Raw genomic sequence first — 15,256 nt, 5'->3', positions numbered from 1 at the left:
AGACCTCTAACAGCAGCTGTTGGAATCAGCCAACCAAAGCTGGCTAGCAGGAGAAAGTTCATCTCCAGAGAATTCGCCAGAGTCTGCTTCCCAGGGAGTCCAACCTGTGACAGCTTATGCCAGATGTGTTTCATAACAGCAAACACTAAGAGATCTGGAAGGTGGCTCACCCATCACTTGGATGGCAATAAAGACCCCATCAGTGGTACCTGGGGTGCAGATATCTCCAGGCAAAAGACAATACATAAAGTCTAAATTTAGAACATGATGAAAGTGGTTTATGAACAGCAATGCAAAATAATGTAAAACAAGAGTTTATGAAAGACAGACAAGAAAATTGAAGATCCACCTATAGTTTTTAAAACGACCCCTCCAGTGAAGCAAATATACTATCTTCATGAAAGGGAATGGAATAAGTTCACAGAAGAACCTAGAATATAGAGATTAGAATTATATGGTTTCTGGTGTAAATTAAAATTTAAAGTCCCAATTTGCAGTTTCCTAATCATTTTGATTAGCAGTGGCCACAGGACCGGAAAAGGTCAGTTTTCATTCCAATCCCAAAGAAAGGCAATGCCAAAGAATGCTCAAACTACCACACAATTGCACTCATCTCACACACTAGTAAAGTAATGTTCAAAATTCTCCAAGTCAGGCTTCAGCAATATGTGAACTGTGAACTTCCAGATGTTCAAGCTGGTTTTAGAAAAGGCAGAGAAACAAGAGACCAAATTGCCAACATCTGCTGGATCATCGAAAAAGCAAGAGAGTTCCAGAAAAACATCTATTTCTGCTTTATTGACTATGCCAAAGCCTTTGACTGTGTGGATCACAATAAACTGTGGAAAATTCTTGAAGAGATGGGAATACCAGACCACCTGACCTGCCTCTTGAGAAACCTATATGTGGGTCAGGAAGCAACAGTTAGAACTGGACATGGAACAACAGACTGGTTCCAAATAGGAAAAGGAGTACGTCAAGGCTGTATATTGTCACCCTGCTTATTTAACTTCTATGCAGAGTACATCATGAGAAACGCTGGGCTGGAAGAAGCACAAGCTAGAATCAAGATTGCTGGGAGAAATATCAATAACCTCAGATATGCAGATAACACCACCCTTATGGCAGAAAGTGAAGAGGAACTAAAAAGCCTCTTGAGGAGAGTGAAAGAGGAGAGTGAAAAAGTTGGCTTAAAGCTCAACATTCAAAAAACAAAAATCATGGCATCTGGTCCCATCACTTCATGGGAAATAGATAGGGAAACAGTAGAAACAGTGTCAGACTTGATTTTTTGGGGCTTCAAAGTCACGGCAGATGGTGACTGCAGCCATGAAATTAAAAGATGCTTACTCCTTGAAAGGAAAGTTATGACCACCTAGACAGCATATTGAAAAGCAGAGACATTACTTTGCCACAAAGGTCTGTCCAGTCAAGGCTATGGTTTTTCCTGTGGTCATGTATGGATGCAAGAGTTGGACTGTGAAGAAAGGTGAGCACCGAAGAATTGATGCTTTTGAACTGTGGTGTTGGAGAAGACTCTTGAGAGTCCCTTGGACTACAAGGAGATCCAACCAGTCTATTCTAAAGGAGATCAGCCCTGGGTATTCTTTGGAAGGAATGATGCTAAAGCTGAAACTCCAGTACTCTGGCCACCTCATGTGAAGAGTTGACTCATTGGAAAAGACTGATGCTGGGAGGGATTGGGGGCAGGAGGAAAAGGGGATGACAGAGGATGAGATGGCTGTATGGCATCACCGAGTCGATGGATGTGAATTTGAGTGAACTCTGGGAGATGGTGATGGACAGGGATGCCTGGAGTGCTGCGATTCATGGGGTCACAAAGAGTCCGACACGACTGAACGACTGAACTGAACTGAACTGAACTGAAGCTAAGGCCAGATAATTCAGAGTCTTGGATGAGAGTGAACACAGATTGTATTTTAAGATAAAGTAGGAGCACTGGCAGCTTTTGAGGAGCTGAAATTATTGTTTGAAGAAGATAAATCTGAGAGCAGAATAATTCATAATTGGCTGTGATAGAAATAATGTTGCATTGTTAGAGAGATTTCCTTGGTTCTAATTTTCATTTTAGCACTCACTGCTATATAATGTTTAGAAAGTTCAGTTAACTTTTCTGGGCTTCAACAGAATCATCATCCGTAAGATCTATATGAAATTAGGTAGGAGGGTCTTTATTAAATAATTTTTTTCAAGTTTGCTTCCAGGTTAGTCTAGCTACTGCTGCTACTGCTAAGTTGCTTCAGTCATGGCCGACTCTGTACAACCCCAAAGACAGCAGCCCACCAGGCCCCCCCGTCCCTGGGATTCTCCAGGCAAGAACACTGGAGTGGGTTGCCATTTCCTTCTCCAATGCATGAAAGTGAAAAGTGAAAGTGAGGTCGCTCAGTCATGTCCAACTCTTAGGGACTCCATGGACTGCAGCCTATCAGGCTCCTCCATCCATGGGAGTTTTCAGGCAAGAATACTGGAGTGGGGTGCCATTGCCTTCTCCGTTAACCTAGCTGCTGCTGCTGCTGCTGCTAAGTAGGAAGACCAAATATAAAATTATACTCTTTATCCAAGTGTGAGGTAATAATAAGCCAGGGAAGTAAAAGGATATATAGGAAAAGGAGGCATATGGGTCAGAGAAGTCTCTTTCGAGTTGGTTGAGTCTTAAGAACTACCAGTAGAAGTAAATTAGCCAAGTTATGGTTTGAAAACGATTAGGAGAAATCCCTAACTCATACATTGACTGTGATATGACCTTAGGCCAGCCAATTCTATCTGACCTAATGTGAAAGAGTAAATAGTTTTCGTTAAGACCGTAAACAATGGGCTTCCCTGGTGGCTCAGATGCTAAAGCGTCTGCCTGCAATGTGGGGGACCTGGGTTTGATCCCTGGGTTAGGAAGATCCCCTGGAGGAGGAAATGGCAACCCACTGCAGTATTCTTGCCTAGAGATGTCCATGGATAGAGGAGCCTTGTAGGCTAAAGTGCATGGGGTCGCAAAGAGTTGGATACAACTGAGCGACTTCACTTTACTTCACTTAAACAATGGAATTCCTTAGGTTATATTCTTTCCTATTCACTCCACTTTCCCTCACCCTAATATCTAATCTTTTACCTAATTCTTTTGTCTATCCTAGATAAACACTTGTGCTCATCTAGTTCTCTCCACCCCTCTAAGGTGAAGTTGCTCAGTCGTGTCCGACTCTCTGTGACCCCGTGGACTGTAACCTACTAGGCTTCTCCATCCATGGGATTCTCCAGGCAAGAATACTGGAGTGCATTGCCATTTCCTTCTCCAGGGGATCTTCCCAACCCAGGGATCGAACCCGGGTCTTCCGCATTGGAGGCGGACGCTTTAACCTCTGATTACTGCTGCAACCTTTGTGATTAATTGGCAAGGAAACTAAAGGATTATAGAAGCAAGTTAAGAAAATTAAGCCAGCTTAAATCAAACTATTTTCACAATATTTCAAGCAATTTAATACTCAAAATTATTTATGGAAACAGTAGAATAAGAGAATGATCCAGGCAATAGAAGCATATTTAATGAATTAAAGGGTCGATACCATGTCCTAGATACTCTCACAGTTCTTTTCCATGTATAATTTCATCAATAATAATATAAAAGTTTTGATATATATATAACTGCCATTTTCAGAATAAGAAACCTAGGTTTAGAGAGAAAGTAACTCACTAGCCCAGGGTGGCACCGTTGACATATTGCAGACCTGGGATTTGAATCTTGTTATTTCAGATTCCAACATCCACACACTTGTCAACACTTGAAACTACTACAGAAAGCAGCTGAAGATGGGAGACTGAATCTCAAATGAATGTTTGGGGGTTTAGTTGTATATTAAGGACTCTTTAGGTTAAGGCTGATAAATGATGATTTACAACAGAGCTACTTCATTATGGAAGGAAGAATGGAGAGATTGCAGGAGAGGGCTGAGAAGTGTACCCCAACAGTTTCCACTGAACCATGGGACTCTGAATTCTTAGTCTATTACATATACTTACAATTCCTTGTACTATGCCTTTCATTTCCCATAAAACTTTCCAGAATGGCACACTTTTTCACAAGATCCTGTCACTTTTAAATTATGGTCAAAATAAACTCCAAATGAGCATCTTCGCTACTATTGCTGGTATTTCTGAGTGGCAGTTTCTTCTAGCATTAGCAAGTCAAAATAACCACAGTTTCTATGTTTAGAAGAATATAATTCTAATCTCTATATTCTAGGTTCTTCTGTGAACTTATTCCATTCCCTTTCATGAAGATAGTATATTTGCTTCATTGGAGGGGTCGTTTTAAAAACTATAGGTGGATCTTCAATTTTCTTGTCTGTCTTTCATAAACTCTTGTTTTACATTATTTTGCATTGCTGTTCATAAACCACTTTCATCATGTTCTAAATTTAGACTTTATGTATTGTCTTTTGCCTGGAGATATCTGCACCCCAGGTACCACTGATGGGGTCTTTATTGCCATCCAAGTGATGGGTGAGCCACCTTCCAGATCTCTTAGTGTTTGCTGTTATGAAACACATCTGGCATAAGCTGTCACAGGTTGGATTCCCTGGGAAGCAGACTCTGGCGAATTCTCTGGAGATGAACTTTCTCCTGCTAGCCAGCTTTGGTTGGCTGATTCCAACAGCTGCTGTTAGAGGTCTACTGACCATGAATCTGAGTTGTTCAATGACAGTCAGTTTGCTGTTCATCCCTGGAGCTACCCGTGATGGAAAGATCCAAGATGGAAATCTCAGCCAGCAATCCAGGCGTTACTGTGAGTCCAAGCGTCTCAGATGAACACAGTTATTTCAGTGCACCTGTATGTGACATTTACTCCTCTTTACTCCTGGTAAAGGAGTTAGAGCACAGAGTCTACTTTACCTAAGGCTAAAAAGCAAAAAACAAGAAAACCTGCATCCTCTTTCCCCCACAAATCAGAAGTGTTTATTGCGGAAATTGCAAACTCACCTGGATCATTGCCCTGAGAACTCCAAGGGTCTCCTGAGAGATGAAAGGAAAGAAGAGGTGGCCCTTGAATGGGCCTTGGGTCTGCTGGGTTAGATAACCCCGTCCACCTCTGGTGGGGACAGTGTTTGCAGCCCCAAACCCTCTCCTCACCCCTTCTCCAGCAACAATCCTTTCTCAGACACCCTGAATTTAAAGGGACTCCTTTCAACCAGACCAAGCTGACCACTCATGCCTTGCCTGCATCTGGTGGACTCAACAGCTTGGGGACAATCGCCTGAAAATAAGATGTTTGTGCCAGTTCTCCTGTGCCCTGAGCTCTGTAATCAAGACTCCTGTGCTGTTTAGTTGTGCCCACTGCCTCAGCCTCAGTTCCTTGGAGTTGCCTGCGTGGCAGCAGTGCTTGGGCCAGGACCCGAGGTGTGCCCGCGGTGTCTGTGTCTGTGTGCACAGATCCTCTGTACATAAGCAAAGTCAAACTTCTGGTAGGAGGACCGAGTTAGGGCTGGGAGGGAAGTGGACAGTGATGGTTTTTCACTTTTTGATGAGGCCAAAGTGTTTACTCTTCAGTCCCTTAAAATGCATAAACAAAATGCTTGCTGAAACCATTGTTTCATTTTAAAAACATAGTCATTTTCTACTTGTTAATATCGGATGATCAAGGCAGTGATAGATTCTCCATGTGGTCTGCCTTATCATTTGTTGGGGCAGAGACAGCTTTGGGGGTGGGAATGGGAAGGAGGGGTGGGGGCTCCATACCATGAGAGGTGGTCCTCTGCTGCATAGACGTTGCCATCGACTGGGTTATTTTTAAAATGAGGCTGCAGAGGTTACACCTGGCCTATCTGGGGACTGCAACTCAGTGCCTAACACGGGACTAGGACTGCTTTCCACACAGCGTCCACTCGAGGACAGTGTGCCTGCTGCCAAGCGAGGACAGCGCCACCCGAGGGTGCCTGCTGCCAGGAGCCCACTGTGGTTTCTGGCTTATCTCCCAGGGTGGCTGGCGTGTCTGCTCTACAAGCACAGCACTCGTGCAGCAGACTGTCTGGGCCGGAACCCAGTGCTGTTTTCTGCAGCTCTGGATTGCTCCCCTTCCTGTCACTCTCCCCTTCGTAAGGCATTCACCTTATGTGCGTTACGAGAATGGGCTGCAGTCATCGCTTTCCTGGACATTTCTTCTCTAGCGAGCTGACTGCGTCTGGGGCACTCTGATCCTATCTGTCAGCAATCCTTAGGCGGACAAACAACAGTAGGATTCCACTTTAAATCACCTGGGAAGGGGCCAAGCCCGGGCTGTTTGAGAAACCGAATAGCCAGAGTATCTGCCAAATACCCTGTATCATCTGTAGATCCTCCGGGATCTTGCCTTTATTTATCAGGAATCACACTTCCTCGAGGCACGCCGATGAGATCCATATGTCTTGTGCTTTCATTCATTCTTTTCTGAGGTGGGCTCCCTGCAGACTGCCACCTGAACATTAACTCTCTGTAAGATCACTGCTTTTCTTACTGCCTCCTACAATGGCTGATAAGGGAAAGACAGTTCATACCATGGAGCTCTTTTTCGAGGAGGGGACATGAGGCCTGGAATTGCTATAACCACTTTTGGTACCATAAAGGAAGCCAGCCTGTGGATGAAGCCAATGCAGGAGGGCAGAGTCAAAAGAACTCCAGAGAAATGGAACTGAGTCCTGATCAAACCATTCCTGAAGCCTACAATCCTCTGTTCAGTTTTGTCAGCCAATGTTATCTTCATCGCTTCAGCTAGTTTAAGGAAGACTTTGTTCCTTTCACCTGAAGAGCCTTAACTGGTTGGGAATGCCCTTCACAAGCCCCTTGCTCCCTTTGCAACTCCTGCCTTCCACTGAGGAACATCACCATTCTGTAGTTCAGTGACCTTAGTCCTTGAACAAGACTAAGTGCAGCTAGGTCTGCCCTAGATACTGCCTCACATATGAAGACACATGATGTCTGTGACTCAAGTCAGATCCCACCTCCTCAGAGAGGCTTTTCCCAGTGATCTAGGTTCTGTACCTCCCTCCTCTTCCGAATCACGGTACCTGGTTTTCTAGAGTCTTAGCACTGCCTGGGGTCGTTCTTTCAGGTGTGGGCTTGTTGACAGTCTGTTTCTTGACTACAGGGACATTGCCTGGGTCATTCATGTTCCCTTCCCAAGTGTCTGGCATGGAGTAAGTGTTCAGTAAACACTTGCTGAAGTAGCGAATGGGTTCTCGCATCTATACTCTGTGCCTGAGGGTTCTGCCAGTGTGGAGGGGCTCAGGGCTGTGTCTGGATGGCAGCCGTCTGCTCCAGTGCCTTGTCCTTGGGCTCCAGTGCTCTTTCCATGCTCACACAGCTGTTTCTTCCATGTTGTCCGGTTCTGCTTTTTCAAGAACCTGTTTCTTCTTTGTGAAGAAAACAAGAGAGGGTTCTGGATGTTCAGTTGTGTGCTCAGAATTTGGAAGGTGGGGACAGAGAGGAGGAAGATTTGACTTCATGAGAACTGAACAAGAGACGAAAGGCAGCCAGGTTTACCTGGGTCTTGCGCTGTCCTACTCATTATGGTGTATTTGATCTGCAGAAAGCTGGGATCTTCCTCTGCTAGGCCTCAGAGGAGGGCAGAGACACTCTGGGCTTAGGGGCAGCCAAAGTACCAGGACTGATCAGAGCAGAAGGTTTCTGTATTTATCACAAATCTTGTTACACAAATGTAGCTTACTGGAGAGTCTAAAAATAGCCCAGACACTTCCAACCCTGATCCACCTGTTTGCACAAGGACAGGGGCCATGCTCACTGGCCGGGGAGCCCTTCTTGGAAGAACTGCTTGTTCCGTGGATGGTTCAGAGTCTTGGGTCCTGCAGCAGAGAGAAGCCCAACCTGAGTGGACAACCCCTCAAGGCAGCCCTTGGGGCCATGCTTTGGGCAAGGCAGCAGCTTCAGGTTTCACAGTTTGTGTGTTATCACCACACAAGTCAATTCGACACTTAAAAATAAAAGGAAAAAGCAGAAAGCTGGAAAAGTGGTCCTGGAAGAGGCTCTGTGTGCGAGACAGGCACACAGTGGACTTCGGATATCCCGGCAGTTTCTTGATTTGGATGGAGGTACAGAGCACTCATTCTAAAATGATTCTTTACATACATTTAAATGGCACTGACCTTCTGTATGCATGTAATATCTTAAAAGTTTTTTAATTAAAGAAAAAAAAACCCAAATGTGAAAGGCTGTAAGTGGATGATGGAGCAGAAATGAAACTGAAGAGCATAGAGAGGGAAGAGGCGAGCAAAGGCGGGAGATGACATCTTGGACGTGGGGATGTTGGCCTCAGTTTCTCTTCTTTTGTCTGGATCCTGGTTCTGCTTCTAGGTGCTGGAGTCCCACTAGCATGCCCAGGATTGAGATACCTTAAATACAGACAGACAAGATTAGTGGCTGACATCAGCACCGTGCTTTCTTATAATGCTTGTATAAGGCTGGTCCTGATGGCAGGGACGGCTCCTGTGGGAGTTCCAGGGTCATTCAATGCTTACTTGCCACCATGAAGGGTGCCATGACGTTAATTGTGGGAGCCATGGTTCCAAATACAAACAGCTCAAACACTATGTGCCCCATGACAATGAAGAAGGTCCAGAGCGTGACGTAGTAGAGCCTACAGGGGAGCAGACAGAAACGGGACGGAAGGTTCAGCTTCTTCAGTGCAGAGGAAGTGGTCAGACTTGAAACACACAAATCGAAACCCAGGAAATGACTATAGCTAAAGGAAAAGGAGACTTGGTCCTGCGAAAGACCTGGCTGCTTGATCACATCAGTTTTATTCACGCCTAGGGCAAAACTGAAGCCTTCAACTGCTAAATCGAGAGGAGAATGAACAAACCATCCAGAGTGGCTTTGCAAGTCTTAGCAAGGTGGTGAAGCCAGTGATAGCAAAGCAGAGTTTCAAGTATGGCAGTCCTATGTAGTGTAGACAATTTTGGATCAGTCACACTTATGTATTCTATTTACTCAAATTCTCTTGACTCTAGTCCAAGCCCGCTTTGCACGTGTCTGGCCAGGGGCTAGTCAGTGCTCATCTGATGGATGCCCCTGAATGAAGGGCATGAACGAAGAATGGGTGGTAAGGGCATTTCTGGGGCTTTTAGGTGCTTTTGCAACATGGAATGCATCTTAAGATATTTTGCATCTTAACCTAGCAAAATGGTCCGATGGAGAACACAGTGACATCCTCACAGGAAGAGAACTTGTTCCTCAGTTTTGACAAGGAGGTGGAGAAGACAGAAGTTATAGGATGATGGACCACTTAGATTGCTGGTATCTTTTTTTAAAACTATTTAATAATTAATTTAATTAATCAAATTTATTTAATCATAAATTTGAAAATTATGAAGTACTTCAAACATACAAAAAATCATACATAATAAAATTTATCCCTATGCATAATATAATTTATCCCTACTTATCAAAACTCAGTATCTTGACATGCTTGCTTCAGATACTTTTTTCCTAAGAAAATATTACAGAATTCAGTTAAAGCTTCCTCTGGATCATTTTTCCACCCTGATCCCATTCTCCTGCCGCCCTTCTTCCCAGAAGGAACTAATATCTTAAAGTTGATTTTTATCATTCCTGTGCATATTTTTACACACTTAGGAAACATGTATGTAAGGGTTGATTTTTTTTTAAGTGAAAGTAGGTTTTTTTAGAAAAATACTAAATGGGCAGAATACAGACTGTCTCAGAAAGTAAGAATAGCTGGGAATTGATTTCAAGTTTCTGGTTAGGGAGGGGATAGAATCAGAGAGCATATCAGAAGCACATGGACTAAAATCCCAGGCTTAAAAAAAAGTTGGAAGTAGAAATCAGCATTTCTGGCTGTCCTGCGTTGGGTGAAGGGGTAATGAATGGGTAAAAGAGGTAAAGATAAGTCTCAGCTGTCTCGGCTCATCCTCAAAGCACAACAAAAAAAATATATACCCCTTCTACTTGTCAGTAATTCTTCATCATGGTAAAGGCCGTTAAAATGATTATGCACCCCTTACTCCCTCCCAGTCACCCTGAGAGGATACACAAGTCTCATTTTATACATGAAGGGACTGAGATGCAGAGAAGGTCTATAATGAACCTGCTGCTTCAAACCTAGTTACCAACAGAAATGAGACCAGAGCCTATTTTCCAGTTTTCCTTCTTGGGCCTCAGAGTGTTTCCACTAAACCATGCTACTTCCAAAAATATATGTCAATCTAGAACAAGTAAACCATAGTTTCAGGTTCAAAAATAGGAAAAAATAAAGTTGAAGCGATCACAGTACTAATAGCCCTCAAATCCCACTTGTCCTGGTCTTCCTCAGTTTAAATGAATTGAGTCTCTAATATGCAGATCTACAGAATAAGCAACAAAAATCACTGCTTCCCAGGGCTACTAGGAGGGGACTTAATCAGTGTCATGTGGAAGCATCTGGTACAATAACAGAGTCTCAATAAATAGCACCATCTCCTCTCTTGCCCCAGTGCTGAGAGTCTGGCTAACACAGAAAAACTTTAGTATGAAGCTCTTTTGGTGGCTTCACTTGGGGACCTGAGCAAAGTTTCCACCTTGATTGGGGAGATGATTGCTGTTGGAAAGAAAGCTCGAGCCCCCTCCAATGGCCAGTTCAGATTACAACACTATCTAGCCCAGAGGCTGTGATTGCTAGCTATTGTTCCACACTAGTCTGTATGAGGGCTTTCCAGATGGCAAAGAGGTAAATAATCTGCCTGCCAATGCAGGAACTCTGGAGATGCAGGTTTGATCCATCCCTGGGTCAGGAAGACCCCCTGGAGTAGGAAATGGCAACCCGCTCCAGTATTCTTGGCTGGAAAATACCATGGACAGAGGAACCTGGTGGGCTACAGTCCATGGGGTTGCAAAGAGTTGGACATGAGTGTGCATGCACATGAGTGTGCACGCATGCAGTCTGTGTGAGTCCTCTGAAGAGGCAGAATACAGAGGAGTCCTCGGTTCTCTGTGACCCTCCCTTCATGACTCTGTGTAAACATACTACCACTTACTAGTGGGCTCAAGATGTCATGGATCGTGATTTCTATTCATCCCTGCCTCTCGGGAAGAATGTGAGAATAAGGCATGCCATGGCCTCTCTAAAAACAGCAAGCACACTACCTCTTTAGTAGAAGAAAGGCTGACACGTTAGTAAAGGAAGAGGGATATGATGCAGGCCACTGAATCACAACATAACCAGTTTGCTGTGTTCATTTCAAAGATTTTTAAGCTTAAAAACCTTCAGGCCTGTGATGTTTTCTAGCCCTGGAAGGAATGGTACCTAGTAATCTTTTATCTTCACATCCTAGGTTACTATATCAAATCATAGGCCATATGATGGAATCATAGTCCATCATAATAGTGCTTCTTGACTCTGGGCATTTATTAGAATCAACTGAAGAAATTTTATCAAATTACCAAGACCTGGATATCAGAACAGTTAAATCATATACTATGGAGGTGGGCCCAGGACACCCCTGGTATTTTCAAAAGCCTTGCCATGTTGATTTTTAGGATAAACAAGTCATCGAGGGAGGAACACAATGGCTCTGCTCAGCACCCATTGCCAACACAGGGAGATGCTCTTCCCTCCTTTACATACGTTCTGTTGTGAATGTCGATGGCACAGAGGCAGCGAACCACTGATGAGAGCAGCGTCCAGACTCCAAAGGTCCGAGCTTGGAGGCCATTCACTGTGCAGCAGAAACAAGCAGGAGTGTTGAAAAGGGTGTGTCAGGGTTCCCTCCAAACTCCTCCAGCTTCACTGGAGGAGTCAGAGAGCTGAGCCTGCAATCCCCTTGGCTGGGCAAAGTACAGGCTCTGATGCTGCACGTGGGAACTAGAAGGAATGGAAAGAATTCCAGAATGAAAACTGGTTCACCTCCTTTTCAAATGCCTACAGTTGGATGGGCGAATTCCAAGAGTAGAAACCTAACAAACAGCCCACTTTGGCGGTTATTCCTGGGTTAGTGGTTTACCGGTCTGCCTGGAATCTGCTCTGGTGTTGGTGAAGCAAGTGAGTCTGAATCAGGATAAGTGTGGGGGAACACGGTGGCAAGCAGGCTGTCAATGCAAGATGCCTAGGAGGTCAGACTTTCAGTGAGGCTGATACAGGAGAGAACACAGAAATACTGAGCCCTGTCTAGACACCCACACCTGGTCTTTAAGAGACCCAGGTCCCTGGATCTCCTGAATTCAGATCTATATCATGTGAATGAAGCCCTAACGAGGCTGGTATACTGTGCGTGCGGGAAGGGAACAAAGCTCCGTGTTAGCCGGGGCCACTCTGCTCTTGCTAGCTTCATTCTGGCACTGCTGTGTTAAATGTCTTGTCCAGAATGTTTAAATCATAGTCCATCATAACAGTGCTTCTTGACCCTGGGCATTTATTAGACCCAACTGACGAAATTTTGCAAAATTACCAAGACCTGGATACCAGATCAGTTAAATCATATGCTATGGAGGTGGGCCCAGGACACCCCTGGTATTTTTGAAAGCCTTGCCTTGTTGATTTTAATGTACCGGTATTGATCTATGGTGAAAAGCAAGGATACTTCCTTTCCTGGTCTCCTGAGCAAGAGAAATTTTAAGGGACAAGACTCACAACCAAAATGTCTTTCAGGATTTTCCTTTAAGGATTTTCCAGCCTTTGGAAAACCAGACAGCAACACTAAATTCACAACCCCAAAGATCTTTAGATGGTAGTCATTTTGAGAAAAATATCCCAAACTAAAATATAGCAGTTAGTCCTGGAGAGCTAGATTCTTTTTTTTTCTTTTTACATTCTTTATAAAGCATTTTGATAGCGCTTCTGATGAAACGACAAGAAATTTCTCTTTTCTATTTCTATACATCTCTTTATGAGTGAGAACTGAAAATGGAGTATCTCAGTAATGCTAACCAGAGTAGGCATCAGGAGCAATTCTTCTACTGGATGCTCCAGGCTCCTGCTATCACCAGCAAAGTCCCAGAAGGTCACGAGGGACCTATTTCCGAGCTGTGTGTGCGTGCAGGCCTGCAGAAGCACACACACACACACAGTTCTGCTCACCTATTTGCCCTTCGACAAATCACATAACCTCTGGGCTTTTCTGTCTCAATTTTAAATTCAAAGGGCTAGGACAGATGACCTCAAAAACCCTGTGAATCTATACAGAGTTCCTGGACCACCAGAGGACAGCACTGGAGGGTGAAAAGTAGAATGATTCCACCCACTTTTCTAAGCCTATTATACTTGAGCTTTGTTCAAAGTGAGCCTTAGCCTTCTTACTTTCATTTAATACCCAGATGCTGCAGAAATGTGAACTAGGTAAGAACCGGAATCTGGGTTACCTATAAATGTGACATAGAATTGTCCCTACTATGAAATGGTGCTGCAGCTCAAGCCACCCCACGTATCAAAGGAAGGAAGCACAAGCTGAAATGTGCAACCACTCTCCAGCAGAGAGGCTCAGGATGCTGGGGAAAGCCATCGTGGGCCTGTGGAAGTTCATGTGGGAAACCAACCTGGAAGGATTTTGGTATCTTTTCAGGATCTGTGTCATGGTTTGAGAAGACCTTGGATTAGTAATTCTCCATATGCAATGTAGGGTATAAACCATACGCCACATGACCTGATTTTTGAAGGAAGCAACAGGAAAACCTTCTTCATGATTTCCTCATCAGGTATCAGAGTCATCAGAAGTCTGTTTCCTCACATGTCCTTGTAATGGTATTTGTACAGACCAGCTGCCAAGGGCAGTGTAAAATGAAGGGAAAGGTATTCAGAGAAGCTTGCGGGCAAAATGGACCAATTGTTATCCACCACGCAGTGGCTTAGGATCACTAGCTTAGGCAAAATCAGAATCACCTGGGAAGTTTCTAAAAAGAACTTCCTGTGACGCATCCAGGGGGTGAGAGATTCAGTAATTAGGTCTGGACAGGGAATTGGCCCCTGTGCTTTGTTTGGTTTTAGTTTTTTGCAGTTATTGTGATGTACAGCCCGGTCTGGGGACCATCATTGAGGCCACTCCCACAAAGGATGCAGGTCTTTGCTTTCTTACCCAGGTCTGGCTTGCTGGTATAGAGCTTTTCATAGAGAAAGGTGTGGTCTCGGAAGCTCTGCAGCGAGTGACCCGCGGCTATGATGGACGTCATCATCAGCCAGATTCGTAACACGTTCAGGAATCGGCTCATGGCTCCCCTCCAACCTGAGAGGGCTTTTTGCCTTGGAAACAAAAGCAAAGGGCAGGAGACACAGATGGTTAATGTGCTTCAACCATAAGCTCTGTAGTTAACCTGTGTCCCATTCATGAGGGCGGTACTAATCTTACTTCATCAGCCATTTCATAACTCCTCTCCCAAATACCGGAGGCTCATCTACCTTCATGCACCCGTCATAGGGTTGGCACTTTGCCTTTGAATATCTACCTTAACTCAAAGTGTGCTGACGAAAGTAATAAAAAAAAAAAGGCTAAATAATGCAGTGGGTGGAAATGACAGACCCTGTGGAAAAAATGGAAAGAAAGGAAACAGAGGAGAGGGGGGTGTCCAAACATCACTACCGAGAAATAAAACGGACTCTAATGAACGATTTCTGGAAATTGGTCTCAATATTTCATCATACTAATGGCGAGTCAGCAGTATACTGTGCAACAAGTAGCACCATGCTTATTTCCGGCTAAGGGATTTCTCCAAAATATTAGCCTAAAGCAGAACTCTCTTCTCTTGGCTGAATCAGACCCCTGGGATCTTTCCTTCTAACCTGGTGCTTCTCGTCATTCTTTTGTACTGCAAGTAGCTCAAAGGTAACAGACACCTGCCTGGCTACTGCTGATCCATCCTTCCCAGCACAGAGAAGTCTTGCACGTCTGAGTGGCATGTATGGCTTGAGGGAAATATTTACACGCTTTTTCTCTACTTTGCAGTTCCAGCATGGGCCAAGACACACACACTCCCCTCCCCTCCCCTCCTCCTTGTTTTCTCTCCCTCCCTCAGTAGGAGACTTAAGCTCTCAGGGTCAGAAAACCTGCATGGATGGCCTCCCTCTTTGACAGAACTTATGCCCATTTCACAGAAGCTCTCCGAAACTCCAGAAGATAGCTGGTGAAGGCAGAGCCAGAGCACTCTCCCAAATTGCTCTGCCAGTCCCTCAGCACGGCTTGCTCAACGCTTTTGAGGGCCTCTGAGAGAATCCAACCTGTATTCCCCAATTTTGCCCTGACCCAGGCCAGGAAAGGTGTGGTGTTTAGTAGAGTCG

The 15,256-nt window shown here is 44.5% G+C and overlaps 1 protein-coding gene across 1 annotated transcript; it reads right to left on the bottom strand.

Moving 5' to 3' along the window:
* Positions 1-8,310: 8,310 nt before the first annotated feature.
* On the bottom strand, positions 8,311-14,193 carry LOC128054656 (ergosterol biosynthetic protein 28 homolog). The gene is made up of 4 exons (XM_052647302.1): positions 14,061-14,193; positions 11,621-11,711; positions 8,517-8,635; positions 8,311-8,390 (listed from the first exon to the last, which is right to left on the bottom strand). The coding sequence occupies exons 1-4, from the start codon at positions 14,191-14,193 to the stop codon at positions 8,311-8,313; spliced, it is 423 nt and encodes a 140-aa protein (XP_052503262.1).
* Between the last annotated feature and the right edge of the window lie 1,063 nt (positions 14,194-15,256).

The sequence above is a fragment of the Budorcas taxicolor genome, chromosome 10, assembly GCF_023091745.1.
Source record: "Budorcas taxicolor isolate Tak-1 chromosome 10, Takin1.1, whole genome shotgun sequence".
Taxonomy (NCBI): domain Eukaryota; kingdom Metazoa; phylum Chordata; class Mammalia; order Artiodactyla; family Bovidae; genus Budorcas; species Budorcas taxicolor.
This window is presented reverse-complemented; position numbering and strand designations above follow the sequence as displayed.